At 32.8% G+C, this 11930-nt stretch overlaps 2 protein-coding genes and 1 non-coding gene across 3 annotated transcripts; all 3 read right to left on the bottom strand.

Annotated features, from left to right (window-relative positions):
- Positions 1-265: 265 nt before the first annotated feature.
- LOC11419130 (photosystem II 22 kDa protein, chloroplastic) lies at positions 266-2288 on the bottom strand. Its single transcript, XM_003601983.4, has 4 exons — positions 1946-2288; positions 1720-1836; positions 767-1004; positions 266-596 (listed from the first exon to the last, which is right to left on the bottom strand). Exons 1-4 carry the CDS (start codon positions 2156-2158, stop codon positions 352-354), a joined length of 813 nt encoding a protein of 270 aa, XP_003602031.1. The 5' UTR covers positions 2159-2288; the 3' UTR covers positions 266-351.
- A 3727-nt stretch (positions 2289-6015) lies between these two features.
- TRNAM-CAU (transfer RNA methionine (anticodon CAU)) lies at positions 6016-6100 on the bottom strand. The gene is given in 2 exon segments: positions 6016-6051; positions 6063-6100. It is a non-coding gene; the product is annotated as a tRNA-Met (tRNA).
- Positions 6101-9210: 3110 nt separating this feature from the next.
- On the bottom strand, positions 9211-11719 carry LOC11422530 (TLC domain-containing protein 2). The gene is made up of 3 exons (XM_003601985.4): positions 11423-11719; positions 9918-10195; positions 9211-9706 (listed from the first exon to the last, which is right to left on the bottom strand). Exons 1-3 carry the CDS (start codon positions 11688-11690, stop codon positions 9389-9391), a joined length of 864 nt encoding a protein of 287 aa, XP_003602033.1. The 5' UTR covers positions 11691-11719; the 3' UTR covers positions 9211-9388.
- Between the last annotated feature and the right edge of the window lie 211 nt (positions 11720-11930).

Genomic DNA, 11930 nt, shown 5'->3' on the forward strand with positions numbered 1-11930 from the left:
AAAACCCCTTTCAAAGTCTAAAGAGACTCTTGGCCGAAGTAAAAATCAGACTTTGGACCCAGAGATTCTGAGTTTGAATCATGTTAGTGTCTTTGGTTGGAGATAAGTATAAATACATTATACATTTTTTAAGTAGTAAGGTATTCCTTGTTTAAGACTAGAGTATCATCCTCTCACCCTAAATTTTTCTCATAGAAAAGCATTATATATTATACCCTAAAATAAAATGAAGGGACAAATGTGTAACCAATGGAGATGATAGAGCTGTTTAGCAAGAACTCAATACATTGATGATAGATGAACAAACGTAAAAGTTTTCTTTAAGTACAAACAAAGTGGTTACTGTCTAATCTAATCTTCCTCATCATCTGTTACAAAAGTGCCAGTTCCAGGATTCAAAGCAGCAATGAAGAAGAAAATAACATTGAACAACACTAATGGTTCAATTTCAGTAATTGGGACCCCAGTCTCAATGTTGAGCTGAGCTAGAGCTCCCTTTCCAGTAATAATTTCTCCAATCAAAGAGAAAACAAAACCCAATTGAGCCAATCTTCCAACAAACAATTCATTGGATTTGGTGAATCCAAATAAAGGACCTGATTATGCACAAAAATTAATTTGAGTGATTAAATTGACCAACCTTAATAATTTTCAAAATCAAATGCTAACACAATCTGATCACTATTATAAGCAAAAATCAACATTTTAGATTAACTTGAAAAAAGAGTATAAATTGAGCATGAATTGATTGTAAAAGTTTAAGTACCTCCTTCACTGAGACCAAGAGCTGATCTAAATCCTTTTCCTGGAGGAATAACTCCTCCAGTGTTAGGCTCATCATCAACAAATTTACCACGGTCACCTAGAGCTCCAATGGCTCCTAGCAAGGTGAAAATGATGAAAAATAGGAGAAGTGGCTCAGCTTCATAAATTGGAATTCCGGTTTCCAAATTCAATTGTGCTAGAATTCCTTTGCCAGTTAATGCTTCACCCAATATTGATGCCTGAAAATGAAACAAGCCGTGACATAACTTATCTACCCTTTTTAATTTGCATGATATACTTTTCTAGGCTCATGTATTACTAACTTTTGGAATCACATTTTTAAAGGACATTTTGAAGTTTTGTTTTTAATTGTTTTAAATCTTCCTAATCCTAATTAATTAATATTGGTCAATCAAATATGACTTGAGCATTGTTTTAAAAGATAACAATGCAAGTCTTCATGGTTTTAATATTTATTTGAGAACATTTGACAGCATGAGCGGATCCATGACCAAGGTTATTTTTTAACCACACCAAAATCTTAGTCATGGATCCGCCCCTTTTGACAGGTTCTTTTTTTTAAACAAAAAATTTAATTAAGCACTAATATATTAATTGTTTATCGTATAAATATTAATGGATAAGTTATTTCTATAAAATAAAAAAATTAAATTATTTTCATAAACTATAAATTGTTTTCAAAAACTATCATGCAGAGTTTATATAGACTTAAGTAATAGTTTAGGAACATATATGTTATAATAAGATGTAGCTACAAGCTTTTCTTAATAATTTCGCAAATGTTTATACAGTAGATATTCAAAAAGTTTCATAGATTGTGATTTAAAACATTGATTGTGAGGAAAAAAACACAAGTTGTCACAATTGCAACGAAAATAAGACAAGTTGTTATGGTAAAGTGAATATATCATAGAGAGGTAAAGATTTACTCACTGCAAAACCGATCATAGCAACACGACCCACAAAGAGTTCATTCTGCTTAGTGAAACCAAATCCTCCAGAAGTTCCAAAGATACCATCTTCAACCTTTGGCTTTGGCTTTTTAACAACCTGAAATATATTTTATGAAATGAAATGCATGAAGCTTTAAATTAGAACAATGTTTTATTTAAATTTGAAATTAAAAAAAAAGTAAAGATATATAGAAAATGAGTAGTACCTTAGCAGGAGCTTTGGTCTTTGATTTGAATAGAGCCAAAGTAGTGAATGTGCGTGATGAAAAACACTTAGAATTTGAAGGAAGTGGGTTGAATGAAACATCAGAAAACCTAGGCCTTAATCTTTGACACTGTAATTGAAGCAAAGGGTCTTTCTTCAAATCCACGGAATAAGTACTAGAGACACTAGACATGAGTAACATAGTTTGAGCCATTGCTATACTATGTTAGCTCTTGCTTGTGTTTGTGTTGTGTGGTATGAAATGTGTTTGCTATAGTTTTACTAAGACATAGGAGAATGAAATATTATCTTTAATTATAAGGTGTGTGGATGTGGTGGTGTATGTAAGGAAAGTATCATGACAGGCAACTACAATGCCCACGTCTCGACTATAGTACTATATTTGTTTTTTTTTGTGATAATGTTTTCATTTGAGGTATTATCATTTTTTTTATTTTTGATTTATGAATGAACATCATTTTTGGGTCCTTTTCTTCTCTGCCTCAAGTGAAGAGATAACTTGATGAAAAATTAATTTTCTTTTGACGCAACTAAATAGAAATAAATTGATTGAATAATGAATTCAATCTTTGAATTGTAGAATGCCTACAATTTAGTCTATGAAATTACTAATATTTTAATATAAACTTTAGATTTAAAAAAATTCTATCATATTTATTCTTTTGGATCTCGTCAATTTAGTATTTCTTAGTGTCTAACATGAACTGATACAATTAACAATTTCTATACAAAAAAGACCATTGTTAAAAATTTCATTAGTTTTATTCCATTACACTTTAAACTTTAAGGTCTCATATTGCTTGGGAAAGAAGGTCAATAATGAAGGTAATTTATTGACGCAGAACGGAAGCAAGAGTTAGGAAGCACTAAATTTAAAAGATAAACACATATATTGTAAGTGACAAACCTATCAAATAGAGGGGTCCGGAATCCACCAGAATTGGGAGAAAAGTCTCGAATATTTTTATTGAATCAAAAATGTGCCTCTTAGGCTGCATAAGTTCTGTTTAAATACTAAAAGAAATAACAAACCCGTGTGGGCCGAAAAATGACAAAACAAACAAAATAGAAAATTCTAGAAAATGCTGAAATATTAAAAGGTGGTTTCGAGCCTTCAGACGACCTCGAATGACTAAAATAAACCATTCATCATGGCAAAGTGATGTGTTTTGCTCGTGAGGTCTGACGCTTTCCGAAAAGGTATAATTTGGGTCAAACGGACATCGGATGAAAAATTTGCATCGTTCTGACTAAACCTTTCATGCGCGCCACTTCGTCTTTGATTCGCGTTGCTTGCTTCTTTACATCATTTATATATAACACTGACTATTCAATCCAACGAAACGTCTATTGTAAATGACAAAATAACAAATAACTTACACCCAAAGACAATACATCAGAATGTACGTGGTGTTACGTACTTATGTATAAAACGAAACACATTTCATGGATTAATTTTATAACATCTTATATTTTAAGAAACTAAATTGATTATTCACTCAAAATTTTCACACACTTGATAAAAAGTTACCAAAAAGAGGTGGATGAAAAGATGAAACAAACTATTAAAGAGTTATATTGAGTTACTTAAGTTATAAGATTTTCTCATCTAATATACTAGTCTTTATGAGACTACCAACGAGCTTATGTTTAACACAAACATGTTACCAATTCCAATTAACTACTGTCTAAGTTAAATTTGTCGATATGTATTTATCTTTTTTCTTTTGTGGCCGGGCTTCAAACTCTATAACTTATATATAATATGCATTGTTCATACCAATTGGCTTAAGCTTATGGAGACAATATGTTATCTTTGTTGTTGTGTGCAAGTGTGAGTTATATGTCTCACATCAGATAAAACAGTAGAGGTTGAACACCTTATAAATAAGAGGACCCATAAACCTAATGCCTTAATATTTTGGATAAGAGTGTGGTGTCTCTCTCACTTATGCGGTTGTTCTAGCCTCGATGTAGACAGCCCCCTAACTTCACTCATGACCTAGCAATCTTTAAAACACTCTAACTGCTGCTGTAATTTTTTTATCAATATTTGTACTTTGTGGTTTGTACCACGAAAAAGCGACGAAGCTTGGGAGTTAGGACAAGGAATACGTGTCCTATATGAGACTTGGCTTTAATTAAGTCCAGAATTTTAAACTCGCAAATAGACAAAGATAGATGGGCTCCCAGTTGATAGGAGGATTCGATAGGGAAATCTGGTGTTGACAAATCGTGATTTAACACGTCCTCCAAGGGTGTAAGATATGCCACGTAAAAAATACTAATTATTTTAGAATAAAAAATTCAATAAAATGAGTCGTTGAATGTTGATTTTCCCATGAAAATTTGCGGGAATGATTTTTTGCTTTTTAACAGCTTTAAGAAATACTTGTAAACCCCGTTACAGTTGAGTTTAACCCAACCCTTCTGACGAAAAGCTCAGTCAGTCTTTTCGAATGTGACGGACTTTTTTGTGATAGCAGTGGAAATTGTTTGAATAGTTAAGCTCGTAAGATAAGATCATGAGACATGTTACATGCAGAGATGTGGGGCATATATATTGGTATGGATAAGGCTCAAAGACAAGGGATCACACACCTACAAGTGGAGAGCGACTCCAAAGTTTTGGTCGACATGGTAACTAGGAAATGTAACATCAACGAAAATGTTCGTGTCTTGATTCGGCACATTCGTGATCTAAAAAACATGAGTTGGCAAGTTCAAATCAACCATACATGACGTGAAGAAACATGTCGGCGAATTGGCTAGCAAAGTTTAGACTATCTTTAGACTCCTTTGAATTACATGTTATTGAGACTTCTCCTAGAGAGCTTCAATGTCACCTTTTTAATAATATTTTTAGCGTTTGCATGCCTCGAAATGTTCGTTTAATTGCTTAATTTTTTTCTTGGGCTCTGCCCTCTTCTTGTAAAAAAACAACTTAATAATTATGCACTTTGATTTTTGTTTAAAAAAATAATATGTACTTTGATTTGATGGGATAATTTACTTAGTTTCAAGCAAACATATGAGTATAAAACTTTGTTACAGTAACTTGATATGTTTTTTGTTTGTAGTGTCATCGTGCCACAATTAGTGTTTAATTGATTACTCGCATGTATGTCATTGTGTTGGAAAGGTAGGAATGTCACGTTACATTGTTCAATTATAATATGACACGTAGATTTTCGGTTTCTTTAAAAATGAGGAATCCCCAGGTTAGATTATGCTTAGACAATGTTATGTGACTTTCTCACTATAATGTCACATAAGTGAAATTCGTGACCAAGTGATCAATTGTTTGTTTCTCTTTTAGATTTGATATATCTTTCGCTTGATTTATATGTAGTTCAATTGCACGTGTGACAATTGTCTCCCTTTTTATCAACCGATTAAGATGCGCAATGAACTTTATTTCTAAGTTACAGGTTTTTAGATTATTCTAAAAAGCATCTAATATTAAAAGATGGACTGCTATTACCTAAGAAAACATGAAAACCAAAGGAAACCAATAAAGGAGAGCGAAACAGATATGCAGATACTTATTACCAACGTCTATGTGAGTTTAACCCTATTGATAAGAACATTACATTATATACAACGATTGGGGTTTGAAATCTTAATTTTCCAATTATTCATCTTAATTTATTATTTTATAGTCACTAAACGACATGAAAAAAAATATACATTTATCATGAACAATTTTTTTATGAACATTTTTTTTTATCATAAACATGCTAATTTATTATTGTATAGTCACTACACAACATGAAAAAATACATATACATTTATCATGAACGCATTTTATATAATGAACATTTTTTTATCATGAACATGGTCAATCAATAAATGAAAAAATGATCACTTATTTATTTATTGGTGGCAGATATTTTTTGAAAGCAAAGGAGTTGGAGAGAGAGAACAAAATACATCAAAAAAATAAAAACAAGAAGCTGATCGTGAAATGTTGTTATGTCGGCGGAAATTGCAAAGCAAATGAGTTGGAGAGAGAGAACAAAATACAGCATTAAAAGTAAAATAATAAGTTGGGGTGAGAGAGGCTCGAACTCTCGACCTCAGGATTACTCAGAAGCTATGAGACCTACGCGCTAGCCAACTGCGCCACCACCCCTTTGTTATTCATAGTCTAAACCAAACTTATATATATACAAAATAATTTATATAAAAAACAATAAACTACTCCTATAATGAGCCTTTTTCTTTTGGTCGTTATAATGCATGCTAATTTTTCTTTAACTTTACTTTTATTCGTATCTATTATCATCATATTTTATTTAGAAGAAATATATGTTTTTCCCTTACTTATTAGCCAAATTTGCATTGAATAAAATAGAGTGTGTGAGTCTTCATGAACTTATCTCGGTTAATAGAGACATCACATCATAAATGCAAGAGCTATTGTTTGAACTTTGAATTCTAACTTATTCATCTTAATTGTTAAAAAAAAAAAACTTACTCATCTTAAAAGATGAATTTTTAGCCATTAGACTATTCAACAAAAATAAAAATAAATATGACCAACTATATTAATATTTAAATAAAATGAGTATCATCAATCGCAATAACGAAACCTAGCATCATAGTCCGAATGAGTAAATATACATTTAAGTTCCTCAAATTGCAATGGTCGGTCTATTTAATTCTTTAAATTTATGGAATAGTAATTTAGCCTCATAAATTAGAAATCATCTACCACTTTTTTTTTTTTTTTTTTTTTTTTTTTTTATAAAAATAAAATGATATTCTTTCATTAAAATTGAGAGATTAATCATTCAACACCTCTAAAAACGTAAAGGATGAATCTGTGAATAAACTCACAACATCCAAGTTAATAGCATATAAAGGCATAATGCCTACAAAAATATATGATAAAATTAAAGTGACTGGAATATCCATGACCTCCGGATCTGCAACGTTGACGGTCAAATCTTTGATTGAATAATCGATCTTTCAATATGAATCAAATGAACACCGCACGAAGACGAAAATCAAACAACGTCGTACAAGACAACGAACAACAAACCACCACACTTAGATGATGAAATCACAAGGAAAAAACCTAGATCTATGTGAAAATCACTTATTTAGATTGAATTAGAGAGAAAAATATGAAGATGGATGATTTCAGGTCAAGAATTGACCCAAAACCACTCCTCAGTGAAGAAACTGTAAGGGAAAACCTAGAGAGAGAAAACTAAGGCTGGTTTGTTGGAGAGAAAAAATATTTGATAGAAACCATCAACCACTCAAATAAATGACTTTGAATAACTTTATTTAGAAGAAATATTTACAAAATATTTACAAATACATAAATGACACTTTTCAAAAAATACAATTGATGATTAGACCCTAAATTAGACTCTTGAAATTTTTGGATCCATCATTAGATGAAGTTCAGACTTGAATCCTTTGACATTTATTTTAGAGTTTTGAACTGTCACCAACATCACTCTTTAATAGTTTTTGCAATATTACCCAATATAAACTCTCTGTGATGAAAAATAATATTATTCCGAGCTTTACAAATAGCTTACACACAAGTCATGCACACCGCATGCGAAACAACTTGATGGACTTTTCGAGAAAAGCATAAATCACCAAAAGATTAATCAAGTTCCAACAAACCATTTGACATTACACTACTAACATCCAACCAATCCATAACTAAATTTCAAAACTTGACACTCTACAAATAAATGTTAAGTAGATTTAAGTAATTCACACTCACTAATAAAATGTAATTTATGTGATGATTGCCTTTGCTTATAAAAAAAAAAAAAAAGAAGAAGTGTTGATTGCCTTTCCAAAAAAAAAAAAAATCTTCCATGAATACAAGGAACATATCTTCCTTAGAGCTGAAATAATTCGAATGGTTTGATCTAGTGGTAAAAAGACATGTATTGAATCCGAGAGGTCCAACGGAGTGAGCCTTCACTAATGAATTTGAAGAGAGGTAAATGTAAACACATATATGTGTTTTTTTTAGCCCGAAAGTCTTCTTTATCTTAGACTCGGAAACCATTCTCTCACCATAAATTTAAATAGTTCCAAAACAAAAATAAAGAAGTAGCCACATCCCTCAAATAATGTCTAGGGTATTGATAACTAAGAGAAAGAAGAAGTAAGGGAAGAAAAAAAATAAAGTTGAATCAAAATCGTAAAAAGTGATTTACACCGCCGTTGCCGGGGATCGAACCCGGGTCACCCGTGTGACAGGCGGGAATACTTACCACTATACTACAACAACTTGATTGCCCTTCAAACGAATTAATAAGACATCACCCTCAACGATGGCTGGATGTAACAAGTTATATAGTATTTGTTTAAAGGACCTGCTTGTGGAACTGTGTGCATATTAGCAAATGGGATTTCAGAGTTTGTCTAATAAAAAATTGTTCTGGAACATATGGTCCGTAACTATAAGAGAATTTGGACCATCCATTTGTAAATTTTCTCCACTTGCATTTCCATAACAAACTCATGTCCGTAAGAAATGAAAAGAAAATTGCGTTCCAATCTTAAGACCCGATCTGAAGGAAATGTGGCACAAAAAAAAATCGTTGGGGTGAGAGAGGCTCAAACTCTCGACCTCAGGATTACTCAGAAGCTATGAGACCTACGCACTGGCCAACTGCGCCACCACCCCCCAATATTATCAAATTGAAGCTCATCATCTATATACTAAAATTACTATAATATCAACAATTATACAAACACAATTATTTACGGGAGTGGTGGAAGATTACAAAAGAAGGATTGCAAATAAAAAAAATTAACCAAGTATCATCTACGCGTGCAACGCTGTAAACTAGTCTCTTGAGATGAGTATAACTGCAATGGAAGGCAAAGCTCTCCCTCAAAGGTAATATTATTGTGGAATATCCACGTATAACTATGTGAATATTTTCTTGACTACTTTGTCCAACAGCTTCCTAACATTATAAGCCCTTATAGAGTTAAACTAATATTTGATATCATTCATATGTTCTCACCATTATCTTCCAATTAGTTCAAAGAAGATACAAAAGCTACAACCAAAAAAGATATTAGGATCATAAGTATGTGCAATTTGTTGTACTAATTTTGCATCAAATATATTTTTGTTTTTTTATAAGTGACTACTCTTTCTCATCATGTTCGTGTTGAATTGTTGGGGTTATACTGCAATTATTGGGGTTGTGTGACTACTGTTTTTTATCAATATGTACGTTGTATCCACAATGTATAAATACAAAACAAGAGAAAAGCTTTGTTTTGCATCAACAATTTGCAGAGATATATAAGACTTGTCTAAGTGCTACATTATAAGGTAATATTACATCAATTTTACAATTTTTTCTTCTCACAGTAAGTGGCAAAAAGAACAATATGTGCATCTTATTGCGCTTTTTCTCTTCTATCATTCATGATGTTGACGATGATTAGCATGTTGAGACTTCCTCTCTCTCTTGAAAGCTTTTAAGAGATCCATGCCAAGACCAATGTTGAGAATATTCATCCCAGCCATACCAAACAGAGCCAGTGGTAACTCCACACCCTTTCCAAATTTGTGAGCATCCTTGATGAGTTTCGCTGTGATGAGAACGTGAGACACACACCTTGCCACAAAGAAGGTGGTCCAATTCAGAAACCATTCTAACTTAACAATAACACTCCTTGCATCGCGAATACCGGCCATTCGTCTCACCTTTCTCACATGCAGAAAGATGGAATGCAGCTGTATCATCACAGAGAAGTCGGATTTAGTTGAAATTCTCAACAAAAACTACTAAGCATTATGCAGCAGTGATTAACAACACAGACGCACAAACAAACAACATATACATACACGCATTCAAAGGGAGAAGGGACCTCTTAGTTCTGATACTATAGTTTGTTTTGAGCAAACATATCATAAAATAGAACAAGGAAGAAGATTTTATGTTTACCTCACAGATTAGCGTGAGAATAAGGTAGTTGATGGTGATGTTTCGATACAAAGCAAGAGTGAAGCAGATAAGGAGAACGAGATGATGCAGAAGGATAGAAGGGATCCAACCACTATATAAACGGTAATGAAGCATATCCCACTGATCATATGCGAAGTAACCACAGGAAAAACACAATGCTTCAAATGCCCATGACCAAGTTCCTTCAACCAACTGCGAGTGGTCAAACATTCCACTCAACCCATTGTTTAACCACTGTTTGGACAAGATGAAGATCACTGCAACAAACGATAGACCATGGCAAGATACAATGAGAAGAGGGGGAAAAATGAGTGTCTACATGACTACTCTGTAATCCAACATAAAATAGCTTTAGCAAAGAGACAGTCAATTAGTGTTGAAAAAAAAAAAAATGACAGGACTTTACTGATTCATATTAAAATTTGGTGTCTTTCTCCCTCTTACATACATTAACCAGGTATGACTATTATAATTTATGATCGTTTATAAAGACAGCAATACAAGCAGCCTTTTATATGACCCTCCTCGAATTGTTAGGGGTGGGCATCTCGGAAACGGAATAACCTCTGCTTGGACGTGCACAAACCTCCTAAGAAAATATTAAGAGAAGGAGAGTGACAAATTTCTTCATTCACTGCCTCTTTGATATATGGTACCAGTCTAAATACAAGGTACAAACTCCAATTATATATAACCAAATCCCACTACATTATAACAAACTAAATGACTCAACATATAATCAACAATTAACATTAAGTGTGACTCATTCTTCTCTCCATACATGTGAGTAATCTTAATGTCATCTTTTGGATCAAGAGTGTATCATTCAAGGGTTCTAGGATAATAACACAAATCATCTAAGAGCATTTCTACCTCCTAATCCAATCCAAAACTAAACATGATGAGGCCTTGATGGATATCCTTAGCAAAAGGAAATTATCCAAACAGGGCCCCTGGTCCTCTACTAACCCTGACAATTACTATAAAGGTTTTAAATCAAGTTCACATTACAATCCTTTGATATTATGGAGAACCACGGTCCAATGCAGCCTCAATCGTGATCACATTGCAATCGCAGACCTTGTTTTTAAAACCATGATTGCAATCGGGATCGGTTACATCCTGACAATCAAACTGACCTATTTGGCCATCAAGCACAAAGCTGATGCTTACGGAAATTACTTAAAAGCTAAATCATTGAAGTTAAGTTTAATTAAGTAGATGGTCCCTAAAAATATTTAGAATTTTTTTTAGTCCCTACAAACAAAAAATTGCACTTATGAAAATAGCATATTACATGTTCATAAGCTCTCCACGATAGACTACCTAAACAGTTTATTCACGGATTATACGAAAACAATTTAACTTTATTTTATTATTTGTTTATGGAAAAATAGCTCATACATAATTGCTTATCATGATAAGTGCTTATGATAAAACCTACAATTTAATAACGAGAAAATTGAAGCGAAAAGAAAGAAAACCTGAGGAGGAGGTGACGAGGGAGTGGATAAGTGAGACGGCGGTGTTAACGAAGAGAGGATCAGAGAGTGATGATTTTGGGGAGAAGTAACGGATAAGGGAGTTGGATGTTTGGTAGAAGAAGGAACCGGCGATGATGTAGAGAAGTCGTGTTTGGTGTGTGAGAATAATCTGGAAAGAAACAGAGGCAAGCCAGAGTATGAGAGTGGTCAAGAAGAATAGCTCAATCGCGTTCCGTTTTCCACCTTCCTCCATCTCCTTCTTCGCCATTTCGAATGCTTCCTTCAAATTTTAATACATTTATTACAAAATGTAATCCATGCTGTCACAATTATATATAAAAAAAAAAACTTTTTAGATTCATCGGATAACTGATGTATATTTGAGACAAAAAATTTGATAGAATTTCTTTTAGGAACTTAAAAGTCAAATTTTAAAAAATTAAAGGGACCAAAAGCTGACAGACATACACACAAAGAGAGAGTCTCTTTATTCATCGAAAAAATCTTT

The sequence above is a fragment of the Medicago truncatula genome, chromosome 3 (genome assembly GCF_003473485.1).
Source record: "Medicago truncatula cultivar Jemalong A17 chromosome 3, MtrunA17r5.0-ANR, whole genome shotgun sequence".
In the NCBI taxonomy this organism is placed as follows: domain Eukaryota; kingdom Viridiplantae; phylum Streptophyta; class Magnoliopsida; order Fabales; family Fabaceae; genus Medicago; species Medicago truncatula.

Coding starts and splice junctions, on each gene's coding strand:
- LOC11419130 (XM_003601983.4), bottom strand. CDS start 2,158: ATGGCTCAAACTATGTTACTCATGTCTAGTGTCTCTAGTACTTATTCC. Junction 1,837..1,945: donor AGACCAAAGCTCCTGCTAAG/GTACTACTCATT, acceptor AATATATTTCAG/GTTGTTAAAAAGCCAAAGCC. Junction 597..766: donor TCTTGGTCTCAGTGAAGGAG/GTACTTAAACTT, acceptor GTGCATAATCAG/GTCCTTTATTTGGATTCACC.
- LOC11422530 (XM_003601985.4), bottom strand. CDS start 11,690: ATGGCGAAGAAGGAGATGGAGGAAGGTGGAAAACGGAACGCGATTGAG. Junction 10,196..11,422: donor CCTCGTCACCTCCTCCTCAG/GTTTTCTTTCTT, acceptor CGTTTGTTGCAG/TGATCTTCATCTTGTCCAAA. Junction 9,707..9,917: donor TTCTCACGCTAATCTGTGAG/GTAAACATAAAA, acceptor GTGATGATACAG/CTGCATTCCATCTTTCTGCA.